Genomic DNA, 14,462 nt, shown 5'->3' with positions numbered 1-14,462 from the left:
TGGATTTTCATTTTCATTTATGGCACCCGTTGTGTTTGAGACCACGGACTAATTTATGGATTAGTTTTAAACCCCCAGTCTGTCACACTCAATGAACAATTCTAAGTTGGAGAGAATCCATATGAAAGGATTAGAATGTGCCACAGTGGAGCTTACACATGACTGTTTCAACTAAATAGTGTCCAGCTGCCTCACACACATTTTTTGGTGGGTTTTGTTTGGGGGATTTTTTTTTTTTTTTTTTTTTTTGCTTCTTGGTTGAACAGCTAGAGTCTCTAATCTGACATATTGTCTGAACCTTTTGATTTTGAAAATATACTGTCACATGAAATATAGGTGATGTTTAATTTATTCAAGGTAGAGTTCCATAAACTGTATGGCTGGGAGACTGAAAGTCGATATTTAGCGAAATGTTCATCTTTCAAACAGCAGTGCAGGCCCTGCCCTTGGTTACCTTGTTTAATTATACTCATAAAACAGCTAGGGAGTGACTATTAAGACCATACACACTTACTGGCTTTGCAAGAACGTGGGATTGTTTTTTCTTGACCATATAAAATAAATGTACGATAAATTACTCCCTCATTGTAATTAAAATTAAAATAGAGACAATAGCTCAACAAGGCCTTTTTAATTTCATAGCCCTATACCACCGTTAAGTCCACCTCAACTTTCTGTGACCTATTTTTCTCCTAGGCTTAGTGCAAAGATTATTTTTTAAAGACAGCCACAGAATGAGGTTTGAAGAAACCCTCCGTTAGGGCAATTAGGCACTCTCATTTTTCAAGTTAATTACAGCCTATGTTATCTTCTACTGGAAAGTTACTGTTTGCGTCTTGCCTGTGCTTAGAATGTTGTAAAACAATATAGTGACCCTACAAGTTGATTCACAGGGGTGGGCTAGCACATCTTTCCAGCCTTCTGATTACAATACTTAACAAATCCTACCGCACAGAGCCACACTCACTTCAGAGCCAGGGTGTCTATGGTTTCTGCGTGAAGTCGTAATGCAATTATGAAGGAGAATTAGATTCTGTCACAGTGCTGTCCTGTGGAGAGCACAAAGTCACTTCTAAAGGATTTTTTTTTTTTTCATTCTTTACTTGAAATAGCCTCTGTTCAGATACCACACCAGATGCTCTTAGAGAAATGGAATCAGCAACTCCCCCAGTATACCCTCCAATCTCGGTCTCAACTTTGTAGCCAGGCTGTGTGTCTGCTGCGGTCTCTGCTCCATTGCTGATCCCTGGTTTTTGCCACTCCCAGCTGCAGTAACTGTGTTGTTTACTTGAACATGTGCTTGCTTTTAACTGTTTTAGAACTGTGTGTTTTCCTTCTCAACTTCCCTTTCTCTTCCCTTTTGGGTGCAATTGATGGATTTTGCATCCCCAGAACAAGGAGGCAAGCTGCACTGTAAACTTCTTTTGTTTATCCTCTGGGACCCACAGAGTAGTGTACACCCAGCTTCTGTTTGTTTGATTTTGTCATAAAGCCAACATGATGTTGTGATGTAGGAAGGCAGTTTCTTGTCTTCCTACAAGTCATCTGTTAATGCTAAGACATCATTTTTGAGGACCCTTAGGTTTTACCCCAATCCCTTTCTTTCATTTTATTTTAATGATTTAACTGGTGAAAGCATATTAGAATGCTGCTACAAAAATAATGAACCAAAATGTTTACTGCTCTTTTAAAAAAAATTTTGGAAAAGAACCAGTGTCTAGCCATAGAATGTATAAACTTGCATTTAAGTGTTTCTATACAAATGTGCATTTGATTTTGCCCCTCCTTTAAAAGCACCGCAAACTAACCTTGATTTGGATGTTTCAAGTAAGGAGATGTGTTGTGAGCCTCTGATGTAGAGATGTTTCAACTGTACAATTTTCGGTATTGTTTTTTAACTGCTATTTTATGCACACAGACTTGTCAGTAAGTATTGCGTTCTGATGTGGTTTATGCTTTTCTTTCCTTCATCTGTTCTTCAGAAACTCAGCTATAAGTTATATTAAGCTGCAATGGCCTCTCAGACTTGTAGTTAATTCTGGCTCCTTAGAAGGGCTCTAATTTTTTGATGGTCTAGGATCCTGAGGAGGGCATGCCAATGAAGGGAAACACCGGTGTGAATTCATGTGTCATATTTACAAATCAGAAGCACCAGGCTCCTTGGACCAAAAACAAAGTTGCATTTTGGCATTATGGTGCATTTAAACATTGCCTGTGTCAAGTCCGAAAGAGTCTTTCGGAGTCTCTTAAACTCGTGAAAATAATTACCAGCTGCATGATTTTTTAAAAAAAGTACAGACAACTACTCAACAGTGTTAACCCCAAATCCCACTTCCCCTCGACATGACCAGCTTGTGTGTGGGTGTCACCACTGCTCTGGCCAGAGGGGGTCCATGGAGGGAGACACCTTGAGAGGTGGAACTGAACGTTAAAACCCGGCCAGATGGGTTGATGGCGGAATGGAGTTGGCTAGAAGAGTGGTGTTAAATAAGACTTTGGAAAAAGAATGTCACCATGCATTTTGTTAGATATTTATCCCACTTCCCCTGTAGCCAAAATGAGAAAGGAAATTTCTGGAGCCCCTTGGGGAATTTTCCATGAAGAGGAGCCAATACAGCAGGACTGATTTTGAAGCCTGAACGGTTTTGAAGGAGAAAACTTGAACAGCATTAGAAATAGAAGAAGAAAGAGACAAACCATGTTTTCTTCCACAGCAAGTGCATCTGGCAGTGAAAAAGCATCATGTGCCATCTCCTAATTCACCCTGGAGGCAGGACTTCTGGCAGCTCACAGCAGTGAAAGTGGTTCTGGATAAAGGGTCTGGATGACTGGATGCTTTAACTTTGGGAATGTCACATGATGAGAAGCGGCGTTTCACAAATTACGTGGACCTGGTGTTTCCATGCCAGACTTCTGCTCTTAAGAGTGTAACATAGTAAGATCTGCAGAGTGAAGAATGGGTGAGTGGTGAGTGTCTGTGTGTGTGGTTGTGGGTGTGGGTGTATAAAGATCAGTCCAAAAACCTGTTACATGTTCATCCCCATGGCCTCCAAGTTAACTGAACTTTCCAGCTGAATTCTGCTGAGATAACACACTGGATGAAAAACTTGAACCCCTGTATTCATCTGCAGGCATCTGCCTATGAGCCGTAAAAGGATCCTAAATGTGCAGCTGACTCAGTGATGCCTGATTGGGAGTAAAGCCCAAGTGCCCGGGTGGGTTGGGTTAAAACAAAGGCAATGTTTGAATGTATGAATCTGTTGTTCAGCCAGCCTCTCAACTGAGTGTTTGTGTCGCAGTCCTGAGCCTTGGTGCGTTCAGAGCCATCCACCAGTCACTGGGTTTGCACTGGTGTTTCTCATCACTTTGCATGTTCCCCTGACTCTTGTCTAGCAAATAGATGTGTCCTGGCAAGCTCCCAAAACCAAAGAAGTTACTGTTATCCTCACTGGCTCGCAGCTTTGAGCTGAAGGCATGTCTTAAAACAGTGCAACTCACTTCAAATGCTTTTGGCTTTTCATTTATTATTGCTTGTCACGCGATGTTCTTTGAAAGCTTGCTCATATATTATCTGTTCCATTTTTTTCCATTTTCCCTTTTTTTGCATGCCGTTCCTCCTGTTTCTTCCCTTCCTCCAATCCTCTGTTCCCGTCTGTAGACACCACGGCGACGACAGAACCAGCAGTTCACGGTTGGTACCACATTACTGTTTATCTACTTTCTCAGCACTGCTGAGCGGCAAGGCAAGCCTGGGAAAAAGAGAAATGTAGTCTTCAAGGGAAACTGTGTTCCAAGTAGACTGATCTCATAAATGTACTCTAATTTGTGAGGCTTAAAAGGATGTCGAGTCTTGTCATTTCTGTTGAAAGTTCAGTGGCCAATGGATGCAGTCTGAGATGAGGCTGCCTCTGCGCCGGCTAGCTGGGTTAGAGGAAGTTTTAGCTGCATGTAGCCCTTATTTCTACAATGCCACCAGACCCTGAAGCATAAGGGACTCCAAAAAAGAACTAATATTTGCCTTAAAATCATAGCATCTGAATTAAAGGCCCAGTTGCTTTCTTCATTTATAGGCTAGAGTCCCAGGTACATCTTGAAGAGGAGTCATTTGTAGGACAGATCAGGGCGAAAGATTCCTGTTTCAATGCATGACGTAGGAATGAGGAAGAAGTTTGTTCTTTAATTATACTCCCAATTGTATTTACCTCCATGAGCACGTGCACTTAATCTCCATGTGTGCATATAAGTTTATACATTTGGCAGAAAACATCTCCAGACTAAGAAGGATACCATACATACATTTCAACAGCATTAACTGAGACCTGAAAAAGATCATTTGTTGGGGGGGTATCTTGTAGACAAAAGACTAAAAGAACAAACTCATTATGATTTCAGCCAAAAGTGAATAAAAATCAAGTAAGTGAAGCTCAGGAGCAGGTATCAGGGAATCCCTTTCCCAATTTCTCCTCTGACTTCCTAGGTTGGAAGAGGTCTATTCACTTTTCTATGTCTCTCCCATTAGAAAATGAGAATCATGTTTCATCTGTATATTACTTAGCTCAAATCTCACCCTGCTGATATTGTGCTTTGGAGAGAGATGTTAGTTAAAAGTAGGCTGAATTTTAATAACTGAATCCAAGGGAATTATTTGGTAAACGGCCTACTTAAATCACTTTGCACACTGTGGCAGAGTTGAAATCCATCATTTAAATGACAAAAGGTGATCAGCCAAGCCTATGTAGTTCATTCAACTTTTAGAGAAACAGCTCTTCCAAGCACGACTGACCTTCTTAAATAGACCTACATTTAGACCTTACCAGTTAGAAATCTCTGACAAAACCTGTGTAAGCTGGCCTTGAAGGTCAGGCCTTGATACTTGGCAGACCACCTCCATACCTGGACCTCCTGATGAGAAATTCTAAGAAAGCAGAACAGAGGTGGGTATGGGGTAATACCCTTTCAGGCCCTAATCCACCTCTCCCCACCCTTTTCTGTTATTGGCATAAAGGGAAAAGTTCATAAAATTAGTTAAACGGCCAGACACACCAACAATCATGAGAAATCAATTAGGTATAAAACTTCCACTTTCCAAGGTAATGCCCCATAGTGCCTGCTACATCTTAGGCATCGCACTCCATTAAGCTTGGTTATTTGTAGGTTTCATCATTAATTGAGCACTTCCTGACTTTTATTGATTATTCTCAGAGCTTTAAGGCTATTTTAATGTAGTTCAAGAGATTTTATTCTATTCTTTTTAGGATGTTTTAAGTTCTGAGCTTTCAATGATTAACTCCAGGGTCAAATGTAACCATAAGATTCCTGATTTCTGTGAGTTCTTTTGAAGAAACATTGGTCATTTATCTCCTAAGACTCCTGAGTTCTGTTTTCTAGGTCCCTTTAATAAAATGAGTGTACTTATATGACTAATAGTTTTAGGTCTTGGAGTTGGGTGGGATAATCAAGGTAAAAGTATGTGCCTTGACCTGAAAAATGAGAAATTAACTTTGGGGCCAGTCCTGATTTTAGGATACTAATAGGATCAAAAAAAGATCACCTTCACTTTCTCTTTCTCCATATGATCATATATTTCTCTGTGGAGAAAGAGAAAGTGAAGGTGATCTCTTTTGAGGGTATAATAAAGAGACACTTGGAACAGAACTCACATTCCTGTGACAGGAAACGAGATGCCTGTGTACCGTAAGAAGCAAGCACTTTCTTACTAGTTCAGGGATAGTGTTCAAGCCTGCAATATCTCAGGTAGGATGCTGTTGACCAGCAGTGCATGAGACATATACCTTGAGCCAAGAAATTCGGGGAGGAAAAAAGGAAATAAGAATAATATGTGTATATATGTATCTATATATATGTACATATATGATTCCTTAACAGCAAGAGGAGAGACGTGATAATCCAGGTTGATTCCTATAAAATGCATTTATAAATACATGCCCCAACCTATCTAAAACCCTCATAGCATCCTCACAAAGGGATCCTACCACTTTTAAACAGCATACTCTCCAGCCCACAGCAAAAAGCTTAAATGAAAGCCAAAGTAATATCTAGAATTTGACTTGACAGAGGGGGAAAGAAGTCTTCCACGTCAGTTGCCAGGATAGAAAAGGTAATAGAATGTGATGGAAGTTACAAAGCAGGGGACCAGATTTCCAAGGAGATGAGGATATTTAACTGATTTTATTGAAGTGATTTATCAGTAAACCCATGTGACTAAGATTCACTGGAGACTTATCTTGAGGTGTTCTTGTTGGGGATCTGGGCCTAGAAAAATGTGGTTTGATAACTTGGCAACTTAAATGACAAGACATACTAGATCAGCCAGTTGTGGCCATTGTACTGGTCCTAAAGTATTCATAGTGGATTTCCTCCCATGTTTCTCCTTTCTAAAAAGGAAAAAATTTATTTTTTTTACAAAATGCTTTCCCTTTGAAGACTCATTAAAATGTTTTATTCAAGCTTGTGTTGCTAGAGTATGTATGAAGTATATCAGTTGTTGATGTATGTTGACCTTTTGTTCTTAACCAATATCTGATTGAAATAAGCATGTATTGGAAGGTTAGAAGTGCATGGGCATGATTCAAAAGCAAATGGATTTTCTCCAAAAAGAAACCAAACAACAATCAGCCACAGTGTTTCTTTAAGGATCTAATTGATAGTAAAGATAAATGTGAGTGTAAGAACGGGATTCCTAGACCAGGGTGACTGAAGGGATCTTCTTTGAAGAAGGATCTTGAGCATTTGTGTTTTTGGAGCTCATCCTTAAGGCCTGGACAGGAAGAATCCTGTGTCATGTGTGCATGTTGAGCAATGCTAAAAAAAAAAAAAAAACACTCTGCCAAATCCTGGCACCATACGGTCTGAAACTGACGGCAGAAATGCATGAGTGATGTGCGCACGGATGGTGTCGTCGTTCTCATGGCTCTTGATGTGTGGGTGTGTGTGATGGGCTTTGTTGTTTGCCCCCATGCGGGCGCGTCTCCGTAAGTGTCTTGTGCCGTGTTCTGTTTGTGCCCTGTGTGTCCCCTCTCGCTTCCCCACCCGCCTCCCTCCCGTGAGGTCTGGGTGATCGCATGCCCGTGGTCTGGAATAGTGCTTGTGCTTTTGCTGCACTGCAGTCGGCTGGCTTCCTCTGGGTTTGGGGTTTTCTCTCTGTCTTTCTCTCCCTCTATGCCCCTGCTGTTTCTGTTTTTGTTTTTGTTTTCAAGGCTACCTGTCCTTTTGCTTTCCACCTCTTAATACATTAGAGGCTGATGGGCTCATGATTTATAACCCCAAATGACGTAACTAGTTTTTAATTCAGTCTGCAAGCGTAGCGAGACTCACACCGGGAAGCCCTCTGACATAATTGTTCATTTTCAGTTTTGGTTCCAAAACGTTGGCCCCGTGCTAGATCCACGCTCTTCTCCTAGACCACTGCCCTTAGGTAACTACCCCACAAATCTCTCTTTCCCTAACTAATTTTACAAGTAGTGCAAGCCGTGATGGAAGTCTAAAATCACATGAAATTTCTTATCTTATCTTTCTGTTCAATTGTGGGGAAATTCTGAAGCCCATTTTTAAGGAGCAGTAGCCAGCAGTGCGCATTATTACAACCTCTATGTCCACCACCTGTGTATGCACCCCTCTGCACACCTCTCTGTTCGAGTGCACAACAGTGGCATTCGAAGGCTGTCATTCAGTCAAGGGACTCTGCAGACATGTGTGTTCTACTCAAGAACCAAGCTAAAGAGGTTTACGAATGGCTGCAGGACCTGAAGATTGTGTTTCAGCCTTGCTATGCAGTTTGCAAACAATATGCTACTGTTTAACGGCGTGAACCAAATTTCTGCTAATGGGATGAAGGGGAAAACTCTCCAGAAAAGCTGACAAAGCAGGAAGAACAGGATGACTGACTGAGCTTTTAGAATAAAACAACCAGGGGCGTCTGAACTCTTAATGGCTGGTGATGGAAGTAACAGATTCCGTAATATGGCCAAGTGATCAGATGTGTGCTGCTTAGGTAAGAGAGAGACCATCGCCTACTTTTTCATAATGGGAATAATACTAGGGCCAGTGGGAAGTTGTTTGTTTCCTAGAGATTTTATTTGATCATTCTGTTTTGGAAGTTTCAGGAAAAAAAGGGGGAACCCTGATGAACTCAACCCCAAACATTCAGATTTTACTTGACCTTGAATTTATTTAAATATCTCTAGGATTTCTTGCTGTTTCTAATTTTTGAAGTTTTCCTTAACCTGGTTTAAAATTGCCATGCCATTCATAGCATTTTTAGAAGCCATTGAGTTCTGCTGGAAAGGAGGAGTAACTATCCCAACAGCAGAAGCAGTGTCTGCAGAAAAGCACAGGATAGGCAGCCCGTAATCGCATCACGAAGGAGTGAGATTCCTGTCTGTGGAAGAGATGATTCTCATGTATCAAATCATCATGTTTGCACCTCAGGATTTTATTAATTGCTCAAAAGAAAATTCCATGTGGACCAAAAGTAAACTTTCATTTGTTTAACGAAGTTTAGAAAATGTGTTGAATACATTTTAATTGAAGTGAGGAGGAAAGGCTTCAACAAGTGGTAAGAGCAAAACTCAGAAGTAATTTCCCACTTATTGTTAAATGGCAGAGTTTCCTTTTGAAGACTATTCTCTGCCTCATAAAATGCATCTTTCTCTTTTTCTTTGAGAAAATGAGAGCTGTATAATTTTTATCATGAAAGAAACTACCTAAGCCAAAGCAATTTTAGGAGGTAAATTTTGCTTGTCTTTACTTGTACACTCAGTGCTTCAATAACTCTTCCTAATTATATTTATTCTGAAATTAGCCAGCTATGGAGGAGCACTATAGATTCATAAAATGAGCAATAGTTGTGCAAAAATAAATTTAACACCAGTAACCTAAATGGCTTCCCACTTTCAGATGTAATATGAGCAGTAGATTCCAGATGATTTGGTATATTTTAAAGTTTATGCCATTAAAAATGACAGTTTCATCTTTAATGAGGTGTGTATAAACTGTCTGTCACTTTTTAATGGGAAACTTTGCATATCAATGATATTTCATAAACATATTTGTCTTTATTTTGTAAAATTAGCTTTCTAATGCCCTCCCCAGGGAAACAAGCCTTCAGCAGTAAAGCTGCCTACTTGAAACATCCTCGTCTAATATGGTTCAGTGGGTGCCAAGCACGTATGTAGAATGCTTTGATATTCATTGGGCCACGTAAAAGTGAGGGATTAGCCTCCTGAGAACTGCAAATTCATAATTAACTACAAAGAAGTTCTTTATGTTGCCCATTTATAACAATTATTCAAATAATTGTGTTCATCAGTCTTTATACAATGAATAAAGCCAATTAGAAATGGGAATACTTTCACCCAATCAGATTTCAGAACCAGTGCATAACATCCCTACTCAGTTGCCTCTGTAATTTATCGCATTACTCATTGCTTTACCATGGTTGCCTAAATCCATAGTTTGGGAACATCTATGAATTTTGAATCCTCCCATGTTTAATTGGCACATGCCCTTGCATATTGGCACCCAAGGGTCATGATGGAAATTCTTCAAGAGCTCATATGACTCTTTCACAGCACCAACCTATCAATATTCATTTGACTTCTTTATAAAGGGGCTTCCCTGGTAGCTCAGCTGGTAAAGAATCAGCCTGCATGCAGTAGACCCTGGTTTGATTCCTGGGTCTGGAAGATCTGCTGGAGAAGGGATAGGCTACCCACTCCAGTATTCTTGGGCTTCCCTTGTGGCTCAGCTGGTAAAGAATCCGCCTGCATGCAGTAGACCCTGGTTCGATCCCTGGATTGGGAAGATCCCCTGGAGAAGGGAACAGCTACCCACTCCAGAATTCTGGCCTGGAGAATTGCATGGACTATATAGTCCATGGGGTCACAAAGAGTCAGACATGACTGAGCTATCAATATTCATTTGGTTTCTTTATAAAACAACTTACAAAATCCAAGCTTTTACTGTCCATTTCTGCATAAGTGTTTCTGTTGATTTGGGACCTTTTGAATCATGTGATCAGTTTGACATTGCTTATTTCCAGAGCATTTGTTTTAGTTGCTATTATGCTCTCGCTGGCAGTTCACTGAGCATTACTCCCAAATCATTAATTCAGCAAATACTTACTGAGTATATTTTGTGCTTGACCATAAGAGAAGAGAAAGGTGGGGGGGAAAAAAAGCACACCCCTCATTCCATTTTCACAGGTCCACAGGTATCTTCAAAAGTGACAAACCTCATCGGAGAAATATTAGCCAATTATTGTGCAGACAAGGGAACCTGGAGCAGGCCTGCTCAAACCAGACACGACTTTGAGATAAACAGGGAGAAACAAGTAAAGGCCCCCTTGATTGCCTAATATTTTGTGGTGCTTTTAACTTCATTAAAGGGAGTAGCCTGCAAATACAACAAGAGGAAAGGGAGGCCATCTACTCGCTAAGCCCCCCATGGTTTATCTGTCTCCACCTTCACCTCTTTCCCTTCCAAACACAGCTAGCTGAGAGCCGTCCCAGCTGGCCAACATTGGTGCTAACTCAGATATAGGCATTTCAGGCTCCAGTTGATTATCTCCTGACCTAACTGCTTTTTCAGCTTTGAGGGTTTCTTTTTTTCAGGAATACCACTGGTTTTTTAAATTCTCTTTTTGAAAAATATTTTGCAAATCAGATTTTCTGATGAAAGCATAACCTGCAATCTGCAGTTAGCAGATGCCGCACCATTTTGAAATAAATGATCCAAGATCATCATCAACTGATAATGAACTGTGTTTGTCAGTCTTGGCCAGGAATTTCAATTTATAGTAAAATGTGAACTAAAACTTACATACATCAGTATGTAACATCTAAATATATTTGTATTTAAGAGCTCTATCAGAACATCGACAGCGAACAATCAGGCTTTATTTTTTTTCTTTCTGCATGCTGTTATGAATGAGTGATTTGAAACATTCACCTTCATGTTTCATGTGCTTTGAAAGTGGAGACTGAGGAATCTTTCTGCCTTGATTGTGTATCCATAACAAAATGAAATGATTGGAGAAATGTACTTATGGATTAATACATTTAAGCTCTCCAAAAAAGAGAGAGAGATGGCAAGAGATTTGGCTCATGTTTTTTTTTTTTTAAATTTTAAGAAATTCATCCTCAGTTTTTAAGTGTTTTGTTTATGTCCCTTGAGGAATGAAAAGAAAAACGATTTGTTTTTACTTGTAAGGCCTTACTCAGTTGCCCAATTCCGCAGAAGAACTGGACAGTGAGGACCTCTCAGGTAAGGGCTAGTTATTAGGTAAAAGGCTCTGCAGTGTCCAACCTGTGGGCCCTCCGTCCACTTCCACAACATGGCCATTTGGATCACTGAGCAGTTAATTCAAAACTGTGGGTTTTGAGACTAAAGAAAGAACAGAATTTTATTAACTTTCTTCCTCCCCACCCACCTCTCTTCCCTGTGTATTTCTCTGATTGTATATTGCGTGTATATTTCAGATTGGGGCTGACTCTGTAAAGGGGTAGAGGTCAAATCATCTTTGGGATTGCACTAAAGCCACTCTGTTCAGTGGCTTAAAATAATTTTTATGTTCTAAGTATATAATGGCTCATGAAAATTTGTTGCATTTCAAAGCTTTTTAAGGATGTTGGATTATGAGACAAGATCTTTATTTTTAAAAAAAAGTTCATATTGATCATCCCCTTTTGTGGAATATACTAGAAGAGCCGGGTCATAGTTAATCTTAGGAGGGGGCAGGGAGGGGAAGAGAGGAAGGGAGGGGGGTAATTGTTTTGTCACACACCATGATGTAAACTAATTATCCACCTCAGACCTTTTTCACAGCACACTGAGCTCTTGCAAAAGTAGGTTTCATGCTTGATTCCAGGATTTAGGTGTTACTAATCCAGAAGAAGAAGCATATCCTAAAAAGGAGGGGAAGGAGATTTAAAATGGTCAGAGCTAAACAATTATATGATCTCCCATGATGTCCTGGTACTTCATTGCCAACCAGCTATAGCTTCTGAAACATTTTGATCAGTTGCTTAATAAGTCAGTAAGGAAGGGCCCTTCCTCATTAGGAGAAACCAAGGCATAGGACCGTAGATGCTGACTCCAGCCATTTGGAAACAAGGGTTCCAGGTTGCCCTTCTTGGAGAGATTTCACTGCAGCTCCCTTGAATAGTTGGTTGTTGAGGTGTGGCTTTAACTATAGGTCTTACTTATCCAGTGAGAGAATGAGATAGTACCACTGTCTTTCACAGTCAATAGATATATTGCCTCCTCTGTGCTTCTGGCAAGCCTCAAGGATGCCTTTATTTTTCTGCTATGTAGCCTGTCCCGGTTTGAACTTGAACTGTTGGATTCTCCTGCAGAGTGGAAGCTCCAGGAGGCCATATTGGTTTCGTTCACTGCTGTACACCTGTTGTGTTGTAAGCTCTCAACTGATGCTTGTTGGGTGAATAAATGAATTCCAAATCCCAAGGAATTTAGATAGATAAATAGAGGATTAGAAAGATAGCTGGCCATCAATGCAGTGTTTTATTTTTGCCTCCCGTTTGTGATGGATTTAGAGAAGTTGCAAAAACGTTAGCCTGATCTTTGTTTTGAAGTGAGAGTAGATGAGTCCTCTCCCTGCTTAGAATATCGTGCTGAGTGTAAGTAGTCCACTCATTTCTGACCCTGACCCTAAATAAAACAGCCCTGTGACACAGTGGCAACTGGGTCGTCTCAAGGATCCTAAGAAGGGACTGAGTTCTCCTTGGCCCTGATCCTTCTGGCATATCAGCCAGACAAGGATCACTCAGATACACAGAAGTCATTTTTCTCCTCCTTAGGAAAATGGGACTAAAGCAGCCATTACCCCTTCCTCCAGCATCATCAATTAAAGACTACTCTGGGTCTCTCAGCTCTGCACCAAGTCAGATGCAGCCTTGCCGCAGCTCTATCAATCACCCTTGAGTCGGGAGCAATAAACCAACAACTGTTTGTGTTCATAATAATTCGGTCAAATTAATAATTACGTTGTTCCCCCCTCCCCATCCAGGAACACTGCAGTCACACATTGCACGGAAGCCATAAGTCAAGTAGAACCCTGATGATCCATCAGGCAGGGGCTGGGCTGCCTTTGCATCTGGTTTGATGAACTAATCAAAAACTGATTAGCACCTTTGTTCAAGGGGGATGCTGATTAATCAATTACTATTGATTGTGAGCATGGCTTCACTTGGCAGCAAAGAGACGTCTAAAGGGGAAAAAAAAAAAAAACACCCAATAAAAATTGAGCAGCTGTCATAGTGTTTAAATTTATTAAAACAAAATACATTATTTTTTATGAAGCTGTCTTGAAATGGGTCACTGAAGGGGAGCATATTGATTGAGAAAGGATGAACTTCTCAAATTTCTGTAGCCTGGAGACTGAATTCAATTATAAGACAAGACAAACAGGTTAACACCCGTCTTAAACAGTCCATCAATAAATTAGAGGAGGTGTTGCACATTTAATGCTAAACTGTGGTAATGAATAATATTACCATCCATTCCCTGCTCCATCCGGGTAGAAATTCCATTCTTCCCTTGTTATGGATAAATGTTATATCCTGCTTTTTCCTTCAGAATAACGCTGGTCTGTCTTCTGCTCGCCCCCTGTCCCCCTCCTCCCCCATTCACCACTGCCACCTCAGTTAATGACAATTTCATAAGCACCATATGGTGCCCCAGCCTCACCCAGCAAAGCAAGTTGCCCAGCTGATCCTCCTCTTTAATCTGCATTTAAAAATTATGCTTGTGTGTAGTTCAGTGATTTAATTGTTGGTGGGCCTGGGGAGCTTCTCCAGGTCTACCTTGAACCCTTTCATTGACTTTTTGGGTGTTAACTTTATTGATGATGGATCCGCAAGAGTTTTCAATTGTTTTATCAATTACATCTGCTGTTTCCTTGTGACAGCTGGTGGTTATTGCCACCCATGTGGAATAGAATGGCTTCAAGCCTATTTATCCTCCTATTTTATTTTAAAACTTTAAAAAAAATGTCTCCAACTGCCTTGCTCCCTTCAGCAATGGAAGGGCCTTTGGGGACTGTTTAGTGGAGTACGGTGGTAAATATACAGCGTGCCAGAGAATAGCCCTCCAGCACAATCAGAGCAATCCATCAGGCTTCTGCTTTTGAAGCAAAGGCACCAACAAGAAATTTCAGAGCTCTCATGCTTCCCAAAGACATGTTTTCAGTTCCGGTCCTAATACAAGAAAGTGATCTGGAAGAAAAAACTTCTCCCTCACAATCCATAGGAAAGTGTGGATGGAAGGCAAATTCTAAGTAGCCTTGATAATTCATGTTAGTTGTTAAGGAAGGATCTAGGTGAGCTAGCTGTAGTCCCTTAAATGGATTACAGAGAAAACACGGGTTTAAAATATGGTCTCGGTTTAGTTAATGGGGCTTCCCTGGTGACTCAGATGGAAAGAAT

At 40.6% G+C, this 14,462-nt stretch overlaps 1 protein-coding gene across 4 annotated transcripts in view; it reads left to right on the top strand.

Moving 5' to 3' along the window:
* Positions 1 to 14,462, top strand: part of CADM1 (cell adhesion molecule 1) — a 353,982-nt gene that overhangs the window by 326,366 nt on the left and 13,154 nt on the right. Inside the window, exons 9-10 of one of the 4 annotated variants that reach the window (XM_052652336.1) lie at positions 3,659 to 3,691; positions 11,230 to 11,283. The exons of 2 other annotated variants lie outside the window; for them this stretch is intronic. In XM_052652336.1, the coding sequence (XP_052508296.1) occupies positions 3,659 to 3,691; positions 11,230 to 11,283 (87 nt within the window). The remainder of the gene's footprint in view (positions 1 to 3,658; positions 3,692 to 11,229; positions 11,284 to 14,462) is intronic. One more of the 4 variants, XM_052652337.1, reaches the window with a different exon arrangement.

The sequence above is a fragment of the Budorcas taxicolor genome, chromosome 15, assembly GCF_023091745.1.
Source record: "Budorcas taxicolor isolate Tak-1 chromosome 15, Takin1.1, whole genome shotgun sequence".
Lineage (NCBI taxonomy): Eukaryota > Metazoa > Chordata > Mammalia > Artiodactyla > Bovidae > Budorcas > Budorcas taxicolor.
Note: the sequence above shows the minus strand (reverse complement) of the source record. Positions and strands in the feature narration are given on the sequence as shown.